Consider the following 24,091-nt stretch of genomic DNA (forward strand, 5'->3'; position numbering starts at 1 on the left):
TAGAGTTTCCTTCAGCAGCATGCCACACCAGCCCTGCAAAGCAGAGCCAACGGGCCCTTTGCTCTGCTGCATACATAGAGCAACACATAGCAGCAACAGCGTTAAGCACTTGTCTTCAGTAATGGATTCTGAGAAACAGAAGTTGTGACATGCTTTTCTCACGTACACTTGTTGACAATGATGATAGAGTCACAGAACAGCCCAGGTTGGAAGGGACCTTTGAAAGGTCCAGCCTTTTGTGGGAGAGGAAGCCTGGATGAGATTGTTTAGCATCCTGTTCAATCGCATCTTGGAAGACCTCCAGTGAAGAGGTCTCTACCACTTCCCTGGGGAGGTTGTTCCAGTGAGTGATTGTTCTCACTGTAAAAAATTTCTTTCTTATATTGACATGAAGATATATCTCTTATATTGAGATACAAAGAGGAAGAAATATCATACCCTATAAAAGATGCTTTCTCGAAAGAGAAAGAGTGGGGAACAATGCATTCTCCTAAAACACAGCCCAAAGAATGTGGGACGTTGTCTTTGCTCAAGGTTGCCACCCTCTTCCTCCCCAGGAGCTCTCCGCATGTCCAGCTGTGCTAAATAGTGTTTTCTACATCTATTAATGGAAAAACCTTGTAAAATCCTATACATAATTTGCTTTACAACTTTCTCAGCACTTTGCCTTCTCTTCCTTTAGAAAAAGAAATACCCACCCAAGAGCTATCACTTGGTATCTTTTATGTCCTTCCACCAAGTCCTCACACATTAATACTCACATCAAAGATTTCAAACCCAGCAATATCCAGGACTCCGATGAAGAACTGTCTTGGCAGCTTAGTGTCCAAGGTCTTGTTGATACGGACCACCAGCCATTTGAACATTCGATCGTACACTGCCTTAGATAAGGCTCCAACAGCATACAAAACCTAAAATACATGTTTCAAAATACCACTGTGTGGAACAGAATTCACTGTGGAACACAAAGATTTCAGTGCAGTAGCCTATTTCAATCCCTACTTAAGGTTTAAATGAAATTTCACAATGGTTCTCATAATCACCAAGACATACTTAATACATCACACAGCTTCTCCCATTATCCATGCTGACTTGTGTGCAAATTTTGGTTGCGCATATGTATGTATACTAACACGTACATAAAGTGCTAGTAAAACACCTCTTGGGAAACAGCTGGACAGCGAGTTGCAACTGTTTTAATCCCTTACGTTGCCGTGGAAGTTAGGTACCAGAAAGCTCACAGGCTGGATGCCAGCCGTGATGTCCAGAGCTACTGCCAGAATAGGGGAGGTCTGTGCTAAAGTTGCTCATTGCCACTTGCTTCTAACTTTTGAGGGGTGCTACAGCATAATCAGGCAATAGGAAAAGTCTGTCAAAAGTCTCGTTAGCCTATGCTTAACTACACTGACAGGATAGACCTCTCTCTAGCAGTTTTCTAGTTTTTGAGACTGTACCACAGCCTGCCTTCAAACAACAATTTTCATTGTAACCAAATTGCTGCAGCATCTTCTACAATACTGCTAGCAGTGCTAACCCAAGGACTTTTGTTTCCTAAATTAAGAGATACCTTTAAGTGGATATTACCTTTAGCTGATTGAGGTCACACAGAGCTTAAAATTACATGAATAATGAATGAGTTTTGAGTGAATAAATTATCCATGACTCAATTCTTCTAGGTAACTATTCTCACCCATAATTAGATATCAATCCCCCCGTGGTTTCACTGCACCTGGTTTCCTTGAGTGGCTGCTACTAACACATCATAAAAACAATCCTAACAAAGGCAGTGCCGGCCACTATTCCTTTGTCAGTCTCTATCGATTTCCTGCACTTCACTGTCTGTCCCCCAAGTTTGGCGATATAAAATAAGAACAACTACTAGAGGTACATGTTAATATTTCTAGCAGCTGTCTGTCTCTCTGAGACGTTACAGATGAATTGTCAAGGTTTGAGGGACAGGTATGCAAACACCCTGAGAGCTTCTCCTTACCTGTTCAACACTTTGACCTTTGGTCACATACTCGTTGCCAACCTTCACTCTAGGGTGCAATAAACCCTTAATCAAATCAGAGGAGTTGATTCCCATTAGGTAGGCGGCTTTGTCAGCACCTGATCAAGAGAAACAGTGTTTCAGCTGGCTTTGAACTTCTACATGGAAACGTGCCTAACCAAGAAAAAAATATTAAGTACATCCACTTCCAAAGAGAAACTAGATAAAGACTTTTTCTTTTAATGATTTGTGCTAGGTGTGCCTGTACTCTCCCTTGTGGTAGATAAGCTCATCTAGCTACATTAGACCTCAATGGCCGCAAGAATCACACTTGAGAAACTCTTAAGCTATAGGGAGAAGAACGTATCTCCACACTGGTTATAGACAATTTCAGGTGCAAGAGGAAGTAAGAAGCAAGACCTGAAGACATGAATGAGAAAGAGAAGGCAACAACTTTTTACAACCATTTTGTTAAAATGGTCACAAAAATGGAATTTCATTGGGTTACTCTGGCTGTATCTATTCACCGTCTACTAAGTAATGTTACCCACCACGGAACAAGCCACGGCTACAAATAAAGCACAGCACTCTTGGCTGAGAAGGAGCTACATTGTGTGAAATCAAAGCAAACAGGCTACTTCTTACTCAACACAGTGCATGATACATGCCAGACTTTTGAAGGTAAGGAGTAATTTTAGGTGTTATTCTTACTTTCAGTGCCATCAGCCTCTGCCTGCTCTTCTCTGGGTCTTTGTTTGAATTTCATGTTCCCGAAGTGCATGATGGCACCTGTGAGCTTGTAGGAACCAGACTTCTCATCGGGCACAAATCCCAAAATGTCCATGGCTTGCTGTGAAAAGGAAACACAGATATTTTGTCACTTCCCTATTTGAAAGCAATGGCATTTTGCAGCCCCGCAATCTACCTTTGCATGGCAGATATTACTAACCTGCCAAGGTGTGTTATCTCACAAAGCAGCCACTGGAACACCATGAAGACCCAGCAGTGGCTGGGGAGCAGGAGGAGAGCTCCCTTTATCTAGCATTTTATATATCAAAATTATAAGAACATTGTGCCCATGGGTATTACATGGAGCAAGGCCAGATTCAAAAGTATAATAGTTTATCAGGCCTCGTGCTTCATAGTATGAATGCAATTAAGACCCATTTCTACTTTCACGTCAGTCCAATAGTTTCAGTGACAGAAGTTAGGCTGCTGCCAGCACTCTCCCTCCCCACATGCAACTAATCTATGAAGCACAAAGTCAAATCAATACAGGCTTACATCTGTTGCCAACAATTCTTCTCCATCATCCAAGTTGTCGACTGTAACTACTCCTTGTGAGCAAAAGTGGTAGTCATATGGGTTGGTAGATACCAGTAGCATATCTGTAAAAGAAATGCCAAGGTCAAAACTGCCATCCTTTCAGGATATAAAAAAAAAATAGAGATGGAAAGATCAACTCTGACATACATTTGTTCCTACACAACTGTGGGTAAAGTGGTTTTAAAAATAGAGATGGAAAGATCAACTCTGACATACATTTGTTCCTACACAACTGTGGGTAAAGTGGTTTTCCGTTTTTTTTTTTTACAACTGCAGGGCAGCAACCAACTCTCTCATTCTACTATTCCGGTCTGAAGACCAAGATTTAGAGAGAGCATGACTAAAAATAATGTGGGAATACTGCATAAATATCTATTAAGCATGTTTTGCAGTATACTGAGTTCATCGTTTCCTGTATAGCCCTACTTTCTGCCTTGCATACCTGTAGGGGTAAAAATCCCATGTAAGTACAGAGGAGAAAAAGATTTTAGTATGATCCAAGACAGGGACAGTGGGCATGGTTCCCCTCCTTTATAACAGACTCACAAAATAACAAATTCCAAGACTCTTTGCAGGTGATACTTGGCTCTTGATGAACAAAAGTCTGAATACAGCTCTCACTTTCTTTCCTCTTTCTGTTTCCCTCACATCAAAACCCAAAAAATGTAGTGTTGTTTTCTGGAAAACTATCTAGCTCCAAAGCTACAGGGAGAGTCTTGCTTCCCTAAATCAACAAGAAGTTTCACCCACATTCAGCAGACCAAGGCTTCATCTAGATTTCAATCTTGTATATACATACACACATACCTACATGTCTAAATATGTATGTAAATATATACATGTCTATCAATATACATGTATATAAAATAATATTGTCTGTCTCTTACCTTGCTATGTAGTCACTATGTTATGTATTCATTTATCTGCACTTATATTTTTCTATATATATACTTATCTATATTTAGATATGTATGTGTTTATACACAAACACATACATTTCTTGTCTACAAAATAGAAGTCCCCATTGGTTTCAGCCTCTTCAAGAGCCTGCAAACATGCTCCTGCTGGCCAGAAAGGTCTGTGCTGTTGTAGAGTGCACAGACAGACAGTTTATGAGAAAAAGCGTGTTTTTCTAGCACAGGGATTCACAGGGGAATCTCAGTGCAATGCTTCCTTGAAATCTTTCCCGTAATCGTCATTAATTAGGCCACGTAAAAGCTAAGAGGGTTAGGGACTTGACCACGCACTATCAGGATAATAAGACTTCAAACCAGATTATGATTGCTATGGCTTAGTAGCAGTTTAGTGCAGCGATAAAGTGACTCTTCAATGTATTTTATAAAATGTGTTTCTTCAAAGCACAAATTAAAGTCAGCAAACCACATCACTTAAATAACTGGTGAGATAATAGGAGATGGAAGCAGAGAGACCTCGTCTGCTCTCTGCTCTCCTCCAGCAAGTCTATGGGACTGCATTCAGCCAGGGAAAACTTGAAAGGGGTAAACACCACGCAATCAGCGACAGGCAGCTTTGCATATTTTCCCGTGCTACAGAACATGCTGGGATGCCAGTTTTGGCACTTGGGGCAGAAAGAGGGAACTAGCTTTTCTTCATGGACCTATAAGCAAATCTCCTCATGTGTGAAAATCTGGATAATTAAAGTTTTATCATCGCAAATGCTTTTGGAGGCATAGCATTTTCCAGATGTTTCGAGACCTTGGATTACACAAATTCACAGTGATGTTTTTTGCCTTTATAATGTTATGTTTTAAAAGTCCTGCCTGAGTCTCATTCCCTCAATCTAATCTGTAATATCACTTCACTTTATAGGGTACCTGCATCAGTGTATCATAGAAAAATGGTCTCTGTTGCTGCCATTGGAATAACATCTTTAACTTTAAAAGAGAGTATTTGGCAGCAGAAGCTCAGTTTTATCAAGTGGAAGCATAAGGGCCTTTCTGAACACAGGTTTGCCTCCTGCTCCCTCCTCATCCACTGTTTATTCAGCTAAAGGTTGGTTCTTAAAAGCTACAGATCCACGTAATGCTCACCCAGTAACTCTGGTTTCTTTCCTGACAGGATTTGGTAGAAGATGTGATAGTCTCTTTCACCCGGTTGCTGGAAAATCACTCGGGATTTCTCCAATAAATCTAGTTGCACAAAGAAAAATTCAGTGAGAAAGGCTCTCCGAGCTTTCAGATGAGCAATTGTACTGTTTTAAAAAGGAGAGAGTTTGCTGCTTACAAATCTCAATATCAGCAGATGACAGCTTGCCTGTGGTTCCAAAATGGATTCGGATAAATTTACCCTAATTCACACAGAAGAATATTCTAATTAGTGCATACAGTATACACAGAGGGAAACAAAGGATACTGCTTGAAGGCAATCATTTGGCCCAAAGAATCAGTTTATGCTAACTCCTTGACTTTGGACAGGCAGATTTTCGATGAGAAACATCAACCAATGATACTACACTTTTCCAAGATTAAATCTCTACATACAGCTATGTAATCAGCTTGTGGGAAAAGGATAACTTATCTGCCAGGCTAAGACACGGGAATGCATGTAGCTTCCAGTTTCATGATGCAGGTTTACTGTAATGCAGGACTCAGAGCAATAAGCCTGGGCATGAGACACACAAGCTCCTTTTTTGACTCCTCCTCATTTGCAGTCCTGTCTTATATGCAACTACTTGCGTCAGAAGGGTGCTGTGATTTTACACTGCTTTGCCCATTAAATTTGCATATTCATCTCACCAAATTTCAGTTTTCATTTAATTTATCATATTCAAACACATCAGCTTTTTTAAGTAATTAATTTCCATTCCAGCTGACAAACTCCTTATACAATCATGTAGCTTTCCACAGATGCTTACAATTTCTGACCCCTCTACACCCCTTCCAATTTCATTTTTAACTGGATTTTTTAGGGCAGCATGGGCTACAAACCCAGGCTGTCATCCTCGTGCTCTTCTTTTTGGACCTTGGAGCCAACGTCAACCAGATGTGGCAGAGGCAGAGCTCCTGAGGGGAATGCTCTCCTGCAAGCCTAATGGAAATGAGGAGAGGCCCAAAGCCATGTCAGCACTGAGGGACAAGCAGGGGCAGCTTACTCAGCCAGAAAGGTAGATGATGTGGATCAAAGGTAGGAGTACTGCTGCATGTGTGGGTCTGCAGAGGGGGAAGATGAGGGAGGGGGCAGGGACTGTGGAGTATTTCTGACACTTAGTGACAAAGTAGAGCCATTTTAGCGAGAGGGAATGACTTAGGCTAGTGGAAAACACGGTAGGAAAATAAGGCTATGCAGCAGAGACACTCCGGGGGAAGATCTGCCATTGCTGTTCAAAGGGCTTCATAGCCCTAGGCTTTGCTTCTCTCCTGATCATATACAGTTTAAACAATTATTCAAGGTGGATCTTTCTTTGTTTCTTTTTATCTTTAATCCTTCCAGTATTTTTTCCTGGTTAGTTCCTCCTTTATTTTTCTTCCACCGTGTGGAAATCCAACCATTTTAGTGGACAAAATGAGAAGAAACTTATGAAGGGACTATTACACAGACGTTATTAACTGGCCATTGTTGAAGAGGACATCATTACATTATGTTACAGACTTACAAAACGTGAGGAGTTGTCATTTCTCAGGGTTTTGGCATTTCCAAAAGCTTCTAGGGCTGGGTTTGCTTGAATGATTTGATCCTCCAAGGTTCCCTAGAAATCAAGGTTGAAATACTTATTGTGAAACCTATGGGCCACAAACTCAGCTGTCAACTGTAACTCAGCCATGCATTCACATATAGAGAGAAGCCTCCATAGCAAAGTGATATAGCTCCACCCTAAGGGTGGCACAGTGTGAATGGCAGAACAGCAAGATCCGCAGTCAATTATGAGCGCTTAAAAGGCTTCAAACATTCTGCTGCTCTCTACTGTTTTTGCTTTGTAGATTTGATATTTTACGCCATCTGCATATGAAAGAAATCACCATATATTCCCATGTACTGTGAAGCATGTGGGGACATACAAGTGGATGCATGTAGGAGAGAGGCTATTGAAGACAGTGACAAGCACTAAAATGAATTAGATTTGAAAGCACTTGGAGCTTGTAAATTTTGGGATTCTTGGAGGTGAGAAAAGCATTGACTGTCACTTGCACACATGTCCGTTTGCTGAAGCAAATTACTCTAAGTCCTTGGGCTTGAGGAACCCTTCACTGGGGGAACCACACAAAGTGAAATGCTGAGGTTTGTGACATGGACTGACAGAGCACAGTATCATTTTCACATGGAAAAGATAAAATAGCAAAGCTGATGACTTACCCCAGTTTTGGTAGCTGGTTGCTGTCAGAAGAGGCACACAATGGAGGGAAAAAAAAAAAAAGAGAGAGAATGTGATTACTAACATGAAAGACATCACAAAAGATACAGATTAGTAAGGTTAGATGTCTATTGGGCACCAACACACCAGCAGGGCTTTTTGAATCACAAAATAGCCAAGTTCTGTTCCTACTTAGCTCGTTGTTTTAACCACTGCTCCAAACATCTACCTGGTTTTGCTCTGGAGATGTTTCACAGTGAACCAAAAGGCTAACTAACTGGACAGAGAAAAGAGACTGGTGCCACGTGGTAAGAATAAAAGGGTGTAAATACAGACAGACAAGTTTTAAATAATTAGATCTTGCTGCACTTGAACTCTTGGATTATTTGGAAAAAAAAAAAAAAAGCGTGATGATAATGAAAATAAAATGTGACCTGAGCTGGCAAATTACATGGAATATCTTCCAACTGCAGTATCTGTTATTTGCACAACTGTTCTATGAGCACGCCAGGTTTCAGACACCATTATGAACACCAACCCCATTGCACACAGAAAGCTGTCTCTGGACCACTCCTTCATTTGTTCAGAGAGCCTTGCAGGCTTCAGTTGAATGTATATTAGATTTTGGTGATGTGAGCTATGCGTACAGCATCCAAGCCTGGCTGAAATTTTGGCCTTATAGATACAGTTCATAGGAATCAGTTAGTTCACCACAGAAGAGTGCTGAGCCTTCAAGTGCAATGAAGCTCGTAGTGAATAAGCTCATAGCAACATAAGATAAAAAGCAGCATGGATACAGTATTCACTGTAACCTTACAGAGCACTTATAAGCAGAACAGCACTTATCCAAAGAGAAATACAGAAAAGCTGATTTAAAAAAAAAATCTCTTGTCAAAACATTCCTTTTTTGTGGACAAAAAAGCTTTCAACCAAATAGACATTTTGATAAGAAATTATAATACTAGTCCTTTTGAAGACTATTTTCTATGTGAAAAAAAATCAAATTTCTTAATCTTCACAGTCTCCCCGTCTTTCAACCGGGTTTTAACATGATCAGAAACGCATTTAACACACATGAAAACTAAAAGTCCTAGAAAAAAGCAGCAGCAACAAGCAGCTGTTCAGGACCAGGCGTGGTTTTGCTGCTCTGTCTGGAGCACGGCAAGTTAGGTGAGCGTTGCCTTTCTACCTTCAGAACAGCATGCTCTCAGTAATGCCATGGAGAAGCGCCAGTGTCTTTTCCCAACAGTTTATTTTCTTAACCATGCCTGTTGAGGTCTAGCACACGGTTCAGTGTCTGGGATGTAGACCTGTGGGGTTAGCGGTACACAACAGAAAAACCTTGGGAGTCGGAAATGTGTGAAACAGACTTACGCTCTTTTTACCAGGTTCACCCAGGGCTGCCACTGTGGCAAAGTACTGGATGACACGTTTCGTGTTGACAGTCTTGCCAGCACCGGATTCTCCGCTAAAGGAAAGAGGAAGATAACACAGGCATTGCTCAAACCGCTGTAACTCATCCTTTCACCCTCCTGTCCTGCCAGCTCTTCCCCGCACCCAGGCTGTTCTCAGAATCACTGACTGATTTCTGCAGCCTGTTATTTGGCCATTTCAGTGAAAATGACATTAAGGTGACCGAATGAAGAGGTGAATACCTACGATAGCAGCAACTAATTCTCCACATGACTGGGCTCAGAAATCTAGTACAAACCCACACTACGCTGAGCTTCCTTTAAGGCCATAAAGTTTTGTTACATATATCCAGACTGAGGATCTAGGGTATATCTATATACAGCCAATGAGCTGGAAAATGTACAGAAAAGCTGCAGTAATTTGCTGGCATTATCAAGGAGCACGTGTGAACTGTGTAGAGACACACCCAACTCTCCATCTTTCATGCTTGTCAGTAAATGAACTGCCACTTCTTTTCTGCCTTGGTCATCTCCCTGCTTTTAGATGCGTCTACACAACATTCTTAAATATAATTTGCAGCAAGAGCAACCGCATTGGAAAGAAGGAGTCTTCCCAATCCAAAGGAGGGCAGCCACAGCATGGCTAACCCTGGAAGAAGCTCCTTTAACTGCCTGCTGAGTTGTTTTCATGCCTACTTGGAACAAATACCAGATGGGGATCAGAAATGGGCCAGCCTCTATCAAACCCTTAGCTACTCCTTTCTCATGGGGCTCAAGGCAAGCATCAGATGGCCAAATCGCCAGTTACGTGGCTTGGATCAAGTTCCAGGCTAAATTGCCTGGAGCTTTCAAGAGTCAACTTGTATTTCGGTAGGATTTTTTTCTTTTCATTTTTTTTGCAGCAACAGAGTCTCAATTCAGTCAAAAAAGAAGCACTTACGTGATCAGCATAGACTGATTCTCCCGATCTGTGGCGGAGGAGGGGAATAAAGAGACAAATTTAGTAGGCTGTACAAATTGCTTATTATAATTGCAAATGAGTACCAACTATTCCAGAATCAGTCCTGCAAGAACAGGAGAGAATCACATGAAGCAGAGATGGAAAGATAAAATCTCGTATCATCTAGTCCAACTTCCAGCAGTGCAAGTTCTAGCCCTGCCCTGAATCCTCCTCTCGTGTTTTGCTGAAGTCGGTATTAAGGACCTGTCAGTCACGCACGTCCTCCCTTTGTCTGGGAAACTATAATAAGGAGAGTAATTTCCTGTCATCAGAATGTTTCTTTTCTTACTCCTGAGTATGCCTTTGCTCACACCTGACCCTTCTGCTCCTGCAATACTAGACCAACCCAAGTAATTTTTCTGTTTGTTCACGTGCTGTTCCTTACTATGCGTATGTGCTCTTCTTTACTTGGCCTTGCTGCTGGAATTAAGTTTTATAGCATCCCTGCTATTAATGGCCTGACCAGATATTAGCATTTATTAGAACACTTTGCAACCTTAATATATTATTAACGAAGTACAGCGAGTGCCAAATCATAGCAGCTTCCCAAGCCCTTGAGCCTAAATTCCTATATTGTTTTTTAATTCCAGTCGTCATAAAAGGCTATATATTGGGCAGCCTGGCCATATTTCATCCTTATCTGATAAAAGAGCATTTCTTTGCAGCCACACACACATGCCTTTCCTCAGCACCCCTCTGCCCAGCGCCTTCTGCCCCCTCGCAGCTGTGGCACTTTCCATGTTATTAAAAGCAGGTGACAGCAGGGTGTGTTCCCAACAAGTCTCTTTGGGATTTACCCCGCCGGCTCGCAGGACCTGGTGTGAGCACATCACTGCTGCCCTCTGCTGATAAACTCGTTTTTTCCAGTAACTTGAGGGTCAGGGCGAGAAAATTTCACGGGAAAATCTGGAGTTGGTTGCCGCAGGGCTGGTGCCCAGACCCACAGCAGTCAGCGTGACACCAACCCACGGCAGGTTTGTGCCAAGCGATGTGCACACAGCACCCGAGATAGCTGCCCTTAGCTAACCTTTGAATGCACACATCTTGTAAGCCTTACGATACTGTCCGTAAGTTTATTTTTGAGTCTGGGAAAATGCTTACAGACCTTTGGGGCACGGCCCTGTTTCTGTTACAAACTGATGGGCTCACCCAGTTCAGACAGCTAAACTTGTGCGCCTTACAGATAATTCATATACAGAGCTTACTGTTGCCAGAAGTACCACAGGGGAGTCAGGGGAGTTTAAAAAAATAAATTTTATATATATACACACATTAAAAAAAAAAGTATATAAAATTGACTCATATTGCTGAGCCCCTGTTGCTTGTGAAGTATTTGCACATTTGTTACACACTGCAAAAGCTCTCACAAACTTCCATCCAGTACCAATCACGTCAGCTAAATAAAGCGAAACGAAATTTGAAAGCAAACAGTGCCACTTACTACGCAGCATGTCGTGGTACGCGTTATCAGCAATGGAGAAGATGTGGGGAGGAGCCTCCGAGCGCCTCTTGCCTTTGTAGGCAGCAACAACCTCCGCCTTGTAGACAGGCAACCACTTGTAGGGATTTATAGTCACGCAGAATAAACCAGAATAGGTCTAGGGAGGAACACAAAACAAAAGTGAAAAAACCCACTCAAGAAATAAGGAAAAAAGTCTTAGTTAGCCAAGCAGGACCCGGTGTTGCAAGCTTCTGATTTGAGTTTGAATTCTGACTTGAATTTCAGCCTTTGATTTCATTTTTAAAGCTACTGGTCTGCTAAGTGACTTCTTGTTGGCAATTGGTATCAAAACTACAGATATTAAACAGTTTTACAAAGGGAGGGAAGGTATTTTCAAGATGACAACCAGAAACAGTAACAGGCCCTTCAGCAAAACAAAGGAGCAGCAAATAGACCTACATCTGATTTTCTGCGTTGCTATCCCATGAGAGCTGTTTCCTCTTGGAAACAGTCATTGCGAAGGAAAGAAAAGCTGCAGCTTTCTCATTTGAACTGCATTATTAGGACGAGAAACAATCTCCCATTATTAATTTGATATGAACACCTCGGGGCAATTTCTGGTGGGTGTTCAAAGAGAAACTTCACACTGTTATTCCCCAAAGCTATGGAGCTTTTTTCAGCTTTTGGAGAAACACAGTTGGTAAAAATCTAGCTTTATAGTCGCTCTGTGGGCTACCTACATCAGTTAGCTGGGGCCTGGTGGTTCTGAGGAAGAGCGAATTTTCGGTTGTAACCCCAGGGAATCGGTGTTAGCTGGTAACTTTTCAGGTACTTAGTCCAGGTTGAAGCAAAAATCTTCAAAGAAACCCAGTTATTCTATGGGCACAAGCACTATGTGCACACAGATTAATGAGCTCAATTACATTCTAAAAGTTTCAGGTGAAAACCAGGTGTCTTCCCCTAAAAGTACCATTAGGACCTGCTCCAGAATGGCCTTGGCATGAGTCCTCAGTCCTATTTTCTACAAGGAGAAGAAAACGCCCAACCAGTAAATGGATTAAGGCAAGATGAAAAATTTAATTTTCTACCTATACTGATCTGCAAGAAAAGCTACGCTTTAGGCCATACATGCCCGCACGGGGGTTATTAGAGAAATGCAGGAAATGTTTAACGATCAGAATTTAAATGGGAAAAAGTTTTATTTGCTCCTCTGATGAATACCAAAAACCAGAACAGGGATTGGCTAGAAAAATCTATAGATTCCTCTGACCGATTTCAGATAAAATTGAAGGCCACAAACTGAGAGCAAAAGTTTGGCTTCATAAAATTAGATGCTACTGAAACGTGTACTGGTGCTGACAGAAATTATGTTCATGATGTCACAGGGAAGATACAAAGCAAGGGAGAAGGCCAGAGCAAAACGAGTCCAATGTCATCACTGAAAATAAAAGGAATAAAATTACCGAACTAAAGATAGAAAGGGTCATACTTAAAATAAGTCATATGTGGGCTCTAATTGAGGCATTGTTTCTTAACAAGGAAACCTCCATGGCTGCTATTGACATGGATTAATATTAGAAGAGAAATAAACTAGGTCTCCTCAACACCTTGATTACTGAAAATATGCCCCATGACACCCCAGCTAGACACCATCTTATTCATTCAGTTTTGTCTGTCTGTATTCAGACGCAAGCCAGCTCCAAGCAACTTCTCTCCTGAAAAGACGAGCAAGACCCTCAGTTTTGTGGCTTATCAAAGTTGCAAAGTGAATATGAAGAACGTGACATGTTCAAACATGGAATCTGTACTTGAAATGCAGATTTCTAAATATACCGTTGTAATGACCCTTACATAGATCATCCAGTTCTTGTAGCGCTTTCTCAGATTGTACAACACAGACGCCTCATTCAGATGGGTCAGCATAGCCATGTCCTCGATCATGTCAAATTTGGGAGGGTTCATTGACTGTACGTCGTCTTCTTTTATAGTCATGGTCTGCAAAGACAGGTAAGTACGGCACCACTGGAAAACACTGTCATCACACATCTTATAGGAGAACATATTTTTCCCTCCCCCTGTAGATGGAAGTCCTTCAGCTCAAACCCGGCCTACATACACGATACGTTTGTTTTCACAGCTGTCAGAAGAATGGGGGAAGGCCGAGATGATAAAAGTAAGGAGCGCGGTGGTGTGGCTGCAAAAGGAGCCATGGGATTTAGCCGCAGCCTGGGCTTTTACCTCTGGGGGCCAAACCAGACCTGTCTGGTTGCACACCTCTGCTCACAGACCGCCCGCTGCTGTGTGGTGGGGCTGATGCTCGCTTACCCACCACCGCACTGCTGTTTTCCCCTTGGTGGTTTTTCATGTGTCATTCTGATACGGCATCAGTTACCGGGGCTTCGCCTCCACAGCCCCTTTCACGAAACTGGCAATTGAGCTTAAATTGGGACAGGTAATTTCTGGAGCTTGCTGCTCCAGCCTTGCTAGTCACGGGTCAGACAAAACCAGTTCTGTACCCTTCCGTCTGTCGTCTCCACGGTCACTTTGCCACCGCTGGTTTCTGTAATTTCAGCTTCGACGTAGGCTTGCTTGTCATCAGGAACCCAACATTTCTTCTTCCCTGCGAAATTAAGGAGATGGAGGGTTCACAGCCCTGCGACAAACAGTAACACCATGCCTCGCTAAGTGAGATGGCTGGGGTTGTGAGATGGCTGGGGTTGCTTTTTCCACACAAGTGACACAAAACCTCTGGGACTGCGGCAGATCGGCAGTGCTGGGGAGCTGCCTGCCAAAGCGGGAGGCGTAGGGCTCCCAAATGTTGTCTCCCCTTTGAAGCTACCGCTTGGCTTCCTCTAGATCCTTCTAGCACAAGGTGTCAAAATATTTCACAAATGCTGGCTAAGCCTCAGCCTCCATGGGAAATGCATAATCATTATCACCAGGGTGCATATGGAGGAACAGATCCAAGCCCAAATTAAGGCATTTGCTAAAAAGTCACACAGAAAATTGTGATCTGAGCGAGGAATTCAGCCCACAGTATTTGCCTGCCAGCTATCAGATTTTACCTTATCCCTGCACATTCTTCTGAGGTTTGTCCTGAAAAACAGCAGTATTAAAAACTCATTGAGTTATGTATGTAGCTTTTTAGAAGTCTGGAGTAGCTGCACTAGAGCTTTAGGTCTTTAGTTACAGCAACTAATCTGAAGAGCATATTACTGTGGTTATTGGTGTATTTATACTTACTGCTACACCTCAGGGCTCATGTAAATCCATTTCATGAAAAATAAATTATGGGAAACTGAAAGCTAACATCAGGTTGTCATGCAGCCTGCAAATCAAACAGATGTACAGGTACAACATAAAGAGACATCTCGTCAGGCCGCAGAATCTCTCCCATTACAGGAACATCGGTGTGTGGTGTTTTAATTCCAAATGGACAAAGCGATCCCCTCTTTAGCTGAGCAGTACAAATATGCCTTACTTCTAAATCTAATTACTTACTTACTTAATATAAATTGATAGATTATTTCTATTTAGTACGACCTGGAGGCTTCTTACAGCTTTGCAGAATAAAGAAACCAAAGCGTGGTTGAACCAGCCACCTCAGCAGCAGCAGCATCACAGCAGCGACAAGGGAAGCTCTGCATCCTGCTTTGCTCCGCATTCCCACAGCTACACTTGGATGTACCCCTTTTCCTGCTTACCCTGCCACTGGCAGCATAAAGGGTACCACAACTCACCATCGAAGGCGACGGTCTGCGCCAGCATCAGCTCCTTCTCACTCTTTCGGAGGAAGGGAGCAGCCTCCCCGAATTCCGACATGTCCATCATCTTGGCAAAGGTTTAAGGTGGCACAGCTCAAAGAGGAGAAAAGAAAGGGACCTGGTCTACCAAAGAAAGGGGGGAGAAAAAAACGTTGTATTTCTTGGATGACCTGAGACAATACAAAATACTCAAGACAACGTGGCAGGAGGCTGATCAAAGCAATGATTAATTCGAAACACAAATATCTAACACAGGGGCTATACTGCACCCTTAGTTAAATCCTTCCCTGGCTCAGCTTATTTAAAGCCAGCCAGATCCTGCGTGGTTCAAAACCTCGACTTGGGCCACAGTTATCTCCACAGGAGAATTTAATCTCTTCTTTGTGGCACAAATGGTGCTTAAGAGCAGGAGATAAAAGGGACCACTTGAAGTTGTGATTTTAAAAACCACTTAGTGGGGGCCTCTTCTGGCCCTGTCAAATTTGTCTGGAGCAGGCTCATGCTCTCCAGCACACCTCCCTGGGGCTGTGCCACTCAGACACCTCAAGCATTGTCCCAGGCAAGCCTTTTCAGGGAATCACGGAGCAAGACTCCACTGCTGCAAACTGAGAACTGCTGCAGGGGTGTGCACTACATACGCCCTTGGTGCGGCTCCGGGGACACGTGCCCACACTCCTCCTGGAGAAAGCCGGCACTGGAGCTGGAAACAGCTCTGCTACCTGCAGCACGCTCCTCTCATCGCACAAATTAGCATGTCGGAAAAACCAGGACTGACATGGCTCCGGGAGGTCCTGTGCTGGTGTCCCTTCCCAAGATGCTGGGACCTCCAGATTCACCAGCTTGGGTATCCCCCTGCAGCAAGGCACGGCAGAGGGCGAGTGTATCTGCAGTTTTGGTGCAAGAGCTTCACAGTTTTTTTAGACTGATTTGAGTTTTTTAGTCCAGCTTAACACCTACATTTGTTTCCTCAAATGACAAGGCCATGGCGTTTAGCAGCCTTTTATCATGAAAGAGAGGGCGGGGGACATGGGTGTAGGTGAGACCGATTTGCTGGGTTTGTGCTGCCAAGCAATTAATTTTATCATTATGTACTCTCTGAAGTGATCGTACCTATACGTTTTTAATTATTTTTTTTTATACACACACACATATAAATACTTATACACACACACGTATGAAAAATAGTCAGGGTGCTGTCCAGAGAACGTCTAAAAGAAGTTCCATTGCTAAAAGGTGTACACACAGACACACTTTAAGAATGTCAGGGTTTTTTTCCTTTGACATCAAGACACCGTTTGATTACTATTCAAAGCTGTACAAGTGACCCTCAGATATTACCTCTTCCCTTATTTTATTCACAAATTTTCAAGAGCCCTATCAAGACACATACTGTAGTCCCTCAAAATTTAAATCCATTTCTTTCTAACAGAGTCCTGGTAGGGATAAAAACTCTTCATCAGCCAAGGCAGTTTTTTTTTTCAATGGATTCCTCCTGGGTAATGTAAAACCCTAAGACAGTAGAGCTGTCAAATGTTTTACATTCAGCCCTCTCCTGCTGCTGCAGTACAAGCTTGAGACCTTCTGTCTTATTGCTGTAGAGCAAGAACTTCATTCCTCAGAACTAGCCTTGACTTTTTTCCTTTTTAAAGATTAAGGGCCTACATAAGCACAACTATTGTTGATTATTTTAACATCATCTGAGCTGACCAAAATTCCCAACTGGAGACACAACTCCAAACTGGCATGGCAAAGTCTCTCTCCCATGGGGAGTGTGTCAGCGCTGGTGGAGCAATGAAATTACATCAGTTCATACATTTAAACAGAACGGCATTAGAGCATGTAAATGTCATTTCACATTAAACGTGCAAATGCCAGTGTTAATCTCTAGGACTCAGGACAGACTCTCACAAGTCCTAAGACACACTAAAGTACTCTAAACCACTTCTTTGCAACCTAGCTCCATTTGCAGACCTCTTAGGGACAGTTACTCAGCTATCACCTTCTTATCTCATTTTATTTTTTTTTCATACTTATATTCAGGGCCAGTCACTATGGCAAACGTGCTATGCTGTAGAGAAGCACTACAGCAGGTAGGAGAGAAGCCCTTTTTCTTCAGTAATCTCATGTGCTTGGAGTTACGACAGAGGCGAGAGCCCAGGCAGCGCACACCTTGCGGGTGCAGAGAACTCGGTGAGGCAAATCCATTGCCAGATATGACAAATTGGAAATGTTGTGTGGCCTATGGTCATAGGATTATTCTTAAAAGGCAGTACAGTTGGGAAAAACAAGGCAGCGCTAAAGATGTTTGCTTTCCTTTTAGTCTGTTCCAGCTAACAACAAAAAGAGCCGGCCCTTGTATATGAACTTTGGAAGATCGTTGAAAACACCTACTCCCTGTAGAAAACTAATATTGTTACATAAAGTTAAGTGGCATGCCCGGGACTACCAACAGTTTGGTGGTGCGTTCAGAGTTGGAAAGCAGGGACCTCATCTTTCTTTGCCGGGGATGTTGGAAGAGCTACTGCAGTGCTAAGGGCTCGTCCTCAATAGCAACGAGAGCAAACATCACCTGTCTTTGAAAGGGAACCCAGTAATTCTCCAAGGGTTGTAACGCAGGTTGGATTAAAAAACTCCTTGGACCAACGAGCTGCTTAAAATTGTGAGCTGCATAAGCCATCACCTCTTGCAGATGTCAGAGAAGACAGAAAATATGACTTGCAGGTACTGGCTAATCACTCCACTCAGGCGCATAATTACAAGGTACCTGACACTTTCCTAAGCGGTTATTCTAGCTGGCTAAACGAATGCGCTGATGTTAGAGAAGAAACATGTATTTGCCGTCCTAGCATTCAAGCAGCATCTGAGGATGACTAACACAGTGCTATATGTTTAGTGATATTACTACAAAAACCTTAAGCCTCATGAAAACCCTTAGTCGCATCACAACCACGGTACAGTGTTAGAGCCCAGCTGGCTACCCGCATTTAGAAGTGAGAGAGGTTGGTACTCACCCTGGAGAGCACACAGAAAGCGTCACGGCTCCCCCTGGTCCAGACTTTATATGCCCCTATCTCAAGGTCACTGGTGATAACTGCTTAAAGGCATCAGCAGTTTTCCTCCATGCCTATATTTGTCCGCCAGATCCCGGGTGAGGAGACAATGCCCGAGGAGGGGACACGTGTGGCTGTGCCCTGGTGAAGGGGGGGGGGACAGGAATGTCAGCGGGGAGCGGCATGCTCCTCGCCGGCCACCCCTCGCCACACCATTCTTGCTCCATGACTTCATGGAAGAAGCTTTTCCTGCCTCTATGTTTTCACAGGGGCAAGTATTGCTTTTCCAAGTGCCTCAGAACTTAATTACCGTGGGCTTGGGTGGGGGGAGGCGGGGAATGTGTGCGCATACTTGTGTGGAAATTAAGACCATTCAGATGTAACTTCCCAAGACTATGAAAATCAAAGCTTCTTGCACAGGAGAGAAGTGATTTTAAAGGGAATTCGGTAACATGAGCCAAACTGCCTTCAAGCAACAAAGCTAGGATGTGTTCCCACATCCCAGTCAAGCACTTTAAATCCCCTTCTTCAGAGAATAAAAGCCAAGCCTCTAGGCTCACATTTGGGATACACAGGTATTCCTCAGTTTATGAACAAGGCAAGAAGGTGAAGAAATTTAAGAATATATTGATTCTGCCTGGAAAGTGAATCACAGATAATGAACAAAGTTGGCATCAATTTTAGTGAGTGCTTTGCTTCAGGAATCTCATTTGTGAGACCAAATTTAGGCAATGTCTGGCCTTCTTATTGTAAACTCGTTTTTCCTGTAAAACAAGCGCCGTAAGTAACTCAGGTCTCATTTCACATCAACCATAAATAGCAAAACAACTGACACATCCAGATTGATTCACTTTTACCAGCATGGCTAAATATATAGGTTTCCTTTGGTTCCAGCATCAACTGAATATAAAAGCACAAAGGAAAATAAATATTGTGGGTAATGCTTGTTGGCCATAAGAAAAGACAATGTATTTGGGCTTCAGAAAACTTAGTTTCAAGGAAGCAAGGGGGAGCAGGGAGGGAGCTTATCCACAGCTTCATCAAATTCTTAGCTACCGGCAGGAGCAAATGGTTTTGTTTGTGACCAGGCAAGAAGAAAAATGTTTGCATACTGTGTCGGCTATTTTTAAAGCTGTTGTCCTGATGACTGGAGAATGACAGGTTGTAGGTTTGTAAGAAATGGAGGGATTTATGGAAGTGATAGACTCAAAGACGGGAGATTGATGTGGCAGGTCTGAGGATTTGAGTGCTTTAGTGGCCTGGTATTTTTAGCGTTTGGGGAATGCAACCAAGGGACAGAGAACCACTACTGCTTTGCTCGAGGCATGCCCACCTCCAGACGGGCTTAAGTTGAGGAGAGGGACCTCTGTTAAAGTTACGTGGTGAGGCTTTCGGTCCTGCTCTGGATACATCTGTGAGAGGAATGAGCTGAAGATGAGCGGTGTGTGTCACGCTCCGGCGCTTGACTGGCTCTCATGCCCTTCTCATTTGTTTCCTTAAACCAGAATCGCATCCCACCCACCCCAGCCTGCTGCTTTAGAGGTGCTCAGGGCCCTGCAGCATGGATGTGTGTTGATGTCGGATCCAACTCATCACCTTTTTCTTTTATATCCAGCAAAAAAAGAAAATAAAGCTACTGATCTCAGCTGCTTATGTGAACAGTGAGTGAATGTGCAAAGCTCAAGCAGAATCTCCTGATCACATAATTTGAAACAAGGTAAATTGCATCCATCACCAAGATTTATGGATGCTGTTAATCTGCTGTGAAGACTGAGAATATGATTATTTCATGCCATGAGGGTGTAACGCGCTGATACTCTCTGCCTCTTGCTCCACTATCACATTGCCAGTAGCTTTACTTCTAAACACAGTATTCCCATTACCACCTCTCTTGCTTAGAAGGAGGTATCTTCTTACAAATACACTGTTATCACATTTTTTTCTGTTCTGCAAACATTCAGCTTTCATCAGTCCTGCACAAACACTGCAATCTCGCTCCCACGCCTCCCTTTTTCTTTTCTGGGGCTGCAAACAACTGTTTCCGTTGCTGATGCCAATGCAATTTCAATGCTTCTGTCGCTTAGAAAGGGACACAGCCAGCACTGGTTCAAACATGATCAATTTATTTTCCTCGCTAACCTGATGTGAATTGATACCGCACATGTTATTCCTGCCTTTCTGGAGTTCATTTGCTTTCTTTTAATACGAACCAGAATTTGCAGCACATTTACCCTAGATTAAAATTGTAACAGTGACAACCAAAGACATTTGTCTCTCGCAGGGGCTACTTTTAGAAAGGTTAATGCTGGTCACCGTTTCTAGGGAAACAAGGGACTTTGATAAGAAGCCCTTGTGACTAACCTATTTTTAATAACATTACATATTGGAAAGGAATGCAATAACGTTTATCAGCTCCAGACGCAGATAGTGTCAATATTGTGGTCTTATATAGAAAAGTTGGCGCCTGGGATCTGTAAAAGCACAGTTATGAACCCTCTCTATTTTCTTAGAAAAAATACCAACCAGCCAGCTGTGTTTTGACAGAAGCTGGCCTTTAGGCTACTCTTAATAAAACGTGCACTGTAATAACCGAGCACTCCTGAAGAGTGAGATCAATGAGATAGAAGGACAGCAGTTGAAGATACAGATGCTTGGAGGAAGCTGCTTCTGAATCAGGATCCTCTGGACTGCTCCATAAGCAAGCAGAAAGACTATCCCTCTGCGTAATGCATCTAAGTGCCTGTATTGAAAAAGATTGAGAACCTATTATTTACCTTGGGGGTTTTATTTTGGCTAACGGTCCCTGCTGCCGTTGCAGTCTCCATTTAAAGGATAAATCGGAAAGAGCCAAAATGATCTAGTTGGATGCTCTTTGAAAGAAAAAGGTTATCCACTTGGGAATAGTTTCAGTAGAAGAAAAACATGAATGTCATACCCAGCAGCAAATCCTGGCCCACTCTGTCTGAGTGGATGTACTTTCTCTTGTGAGGAATTATGGTTTAATTCTTCAAGCCGTTGATGCCCCAAAGAGAAATTGAAGGGGAAGAAGAAATTAACTTTAAAAATAGTTGCACTCCGCTACATCTCTGAAGGATGAGAAAATTGTCACTAAACAGTACATTTAAAGTGCGTTTATGACAGCTAGATTCGCTTATTAGAACTGGAGATTTTTCAGGCTTCTGCAAGCCTTTGTGCTCCCCCTGCTGCAGTGCACATGCTTGGCAGCGGGCACAAGCTCCTGCAACCTGAGAAGCTACTGGGAGCTTCTGTTTGTGCTCCTTTCAGAATCATCTTTTAAAATAGTTTCCTCCACTTAATTCTTTGCTGATAGCTACTGAGTGGTGCGACAGTAAAAAGGAAATTTAAATTTCTGTAGGGAAAGCATCTGCTTCCATGCAAACATGCCTGGGGAAATAATTCCTAAGCCACCAAAAATGTTTTAAGTGCCTTTTAAACCACTGAAATCCATGATCTATTACTATCGGTATGGTGAGCCCTGAAATGGAACGCCTCTTTCCGCTTTGAACAGCTTGAAATCACCAGTGACTGCGTAGAATTAACGGACAGAACCACAAGCGGAGAGCAGCCGATCTTATTAGCTTGGTAGCTCACCGCAGCGTCCATCCCTTGGCCAGGCTGCCAGCAGGCCCTCGCCTCTCATCCCCTGCCAAGCTGCATCGGCACACTCCCCTCCTAACCCGGGCTATGATAATAAACATTTCAGAGCTGTCATTGCTGCCTCTCCCCTGCTGACATTCGATCATTACGGTATCTTAAGAACGTTTAAATAGGTCAGGGTTTTAATGGGAGAGCTCGGCTTCTGGGAGCGAGACTGACAGCGCTTTGAGAGCAGATTAACAGCGCTGATAAATCAATCTCAAACTGACTCACAGCCCTAAGAAAGACAGGAAGGTGAAAACAGTAAGAAGTACGCCTAGTTAAATAAATGGTCTCAGCTCTTCCACTCTGAAGATGTACCAGAGAAGGGAATGCAGGTTTCTGTCATGTGCCTTCTCGCTCTTCTCTCTCTAAAAGCTGATGCACCCCATCCCCTCTGAGATTTTCTCAGAGTTTTCAGTCTCCAATAATCTTGAGCATCCCACTTTGCCAGTCAGGGCAGAGAGTACATAATGGCATGTTTTCAGAGTTATTGTGCATCCTTTTCCCAACTTTCACATAACCTAATCGCCACTAGCAAGTTTTGGGGTTTCCCTCCCCCCACCTTAAACTGCTCTGCATTTTCTGTAACCACTGGGGGAAGGCAGGGAGTTAAAAGCCCTAATAATGTATGTAAGTAGTTCAGGTTAATCTTTTCAGGATTCATTAACTAAGCATTTATTTGCACGGCATGTCATTTGAATTACCATGGCCCATTCACCAACTTTATTATGCCCTTCTGAAGTGAATAGTCGGAAGTACTTTAGTCTTGATCAATGCAGAAAAGAAAAAAAATAATCCATAAATGTCTCTCCGGGGTTTGTATTGCACAATCTGTCTTCAGAGACAGGGTACTTCATTACCCCTACTTCAGCCTGTGACTACGATGCCTGTCTCTGCTCAGGCAGGCTGAGAACCACATTTCCATTTCAATAGGCAGCACTGCCCTAAAATACTCCTAGGCCTTCAGACACAACATATTCTAGCTCCCCGGGCCAAGCTCCTGCAAGATAACTTGCCTTTCTTTGCCTTTTTTGCATTTCAGCTGCAAGGATTCAGAGCCTGCCTTTCAGGTATGGGCAGAGGTGGGTACGCTCCTCGCTGCTCGCCTGGTTTTGCTGCTGTGAAGGTTTATTTTTCAGAGGGGCTGAGGGGGAAACAAAGGAAAATATTCATGCATTTTCAGACACAAGTGATTTTTCAATTTTTTGCTTCTGTAACTCTCCACGTCCTAACTCGGCTTCCTGTCAAGGATTGTTCGCTGTCTTGTGTTTACCTTATGCCAACTGCAAACTATGCTAAAAAAATGCAGCAACAGTTTAATTAGTGAAATAATTGCCACGGCGGGATACTTTATTAACATTGCAAGTGCCGACAGAACAAGCCCGATGTGATTGACGTGACACTAAATAGCACGAAGGCACTGCAGGAAGCAGACTGTATGAAGTTTTTTTTAGCATTTACATTCTGTAAGCAAAGGCAAGACACTGTTTCTTTCCAAGCACAGCTATGCCAAGCTGGTCACCTCTGCCAGAAAACTCAGTCAGCAAAGCTCCTTGAAGAAATAAGGCTAGTTTTTAAAGGAAATCTACTTCCAGAGGTATTACTTTCTGCTGTGAGCCTGAAAAAACACAACCCTGTGCTTCTCACATGGTCTAACGACCCGATGCTTCTTGTCAGTTGAATTTAAACACCTTCAAAAATGGACATGGCATCCTTGTCTCCAGCAGCAACATTCCAGAGCAACTGGCTGGTGTGTGCATGTAAGTATATATATCTGTTAACACATACAGATACATATTTGTATGTCTGTATGTATATCTAAACACATACATACATACATATGTATGTATATATGTGAAAACATGTTTATTCTCTAAGCCCTCCCCTCCCAGTTATGATGCTCCATGCTTCCAGCTTAAATCAGGTAAAATTACCTTTTTCCCCTGGAGACCTGCTAAGCTGATCCTACAAATTGGCACTATGCCACAGCCAGGCTGTGGTGGACTCCGCCACTGCTGCACTCCCCGCTTCCACTACGCCAGGCTCCTGCTACCCAGGCTCAGCACCAGCGAGACACGGAGGCTGATGCTAGAGCTGAAATCCTGCCACCAGCACGAGCCCCGCAGCACTTTAGGCTCA

The 24,091-nt window shown here is 43.1% G+C and overlaps 1 protein-coding gene across 5 annotated transcripts in view; it reads right to left on the bottom strand.

The window, feature by feature from the left end:
• Positions 1–18,569, bottom strand: part of MYH15 (myosin heavy chain 15) — a 49,128-nt gene extending 30,559 nt beyond the window's left edge. The window contains exons 1-15 of one of the 5 annotated variants that reach the window (XM_074597188.1): positions 18,254–18,569; positions 15,219–15,365; positions 13,995–14,098; positions 13,330–13,473; positions 11,479–11,635; positions 9,978–10,005; positions 9,000–9,093; positions 7,628–7,648; positions 6,930–7,022; positions 5,561–5,624; positions 5,368–5,466; positions 3,275–3,378; positions 2,702–2,840; positions 1,991–2,109; positions 762–911 (exon numbers count right to left, since the gene is read on the bottom strand). In XM_074597188.1, coding sequence (XP_074453289.1) covers positions 762–911; positions 1,991–2,109; positions 2,702–2,840; positions 3,275–3,378; positions 5,368–5,466; positions 5,561–5,624; positions 6,930–7,022; positions 7,628–7,648; positions 9,000–9,093; positions 9,978–10,005; positions 11,479–11,635; positions 13,330–13,473; positions 13,995–14,098; positions 15,219–15,309 — 1,407 coding nt within the window. In that variant the 5' untranslated portion in view covers positions 15,310–15,365; positions 18,254–18,569. Of the gene's footprint in view, positions 1–761; positions 912–1,990; positions 2,110–2,701; positions 2,841–3,274; positions 3,379–5,367; positions 5,467–5,560; positions 5,625–6,929; positions 7,023–7,627; positions 7,649–8,999; positions 9,094–9,977; positions 10,006–11,478; positions 11,636–13,329; positions 13,474–13,994; positions 14,099–15,218; positions 15,366–15,784; positions 15,860–15,880; positions 16,326–18,253 lie in introns of those variants that run through there. The other 4 variants (XM_074597196.1, XM_074597223.1, XM_074597205.1 and 1 more) reach the window with 4 other exon arrangements.
• Positions 18,570–24,091: the final 5,522 nt, after the last annotated feature.

Source organism: Larus michahellis, chromosome 1, assembly GCF_964199755.1.
Source record: "Larus michahellis chromosome 1, bLarMic1.1, whole genome shotgun sequence".
In the NCBI taxonomy this organism is placed as follows: domain Eukaryota; kingdom Metazoa; phylum Chordata; class Aves; order Charadriiformes; family Laridae; genus Larus; species Larus michahellis.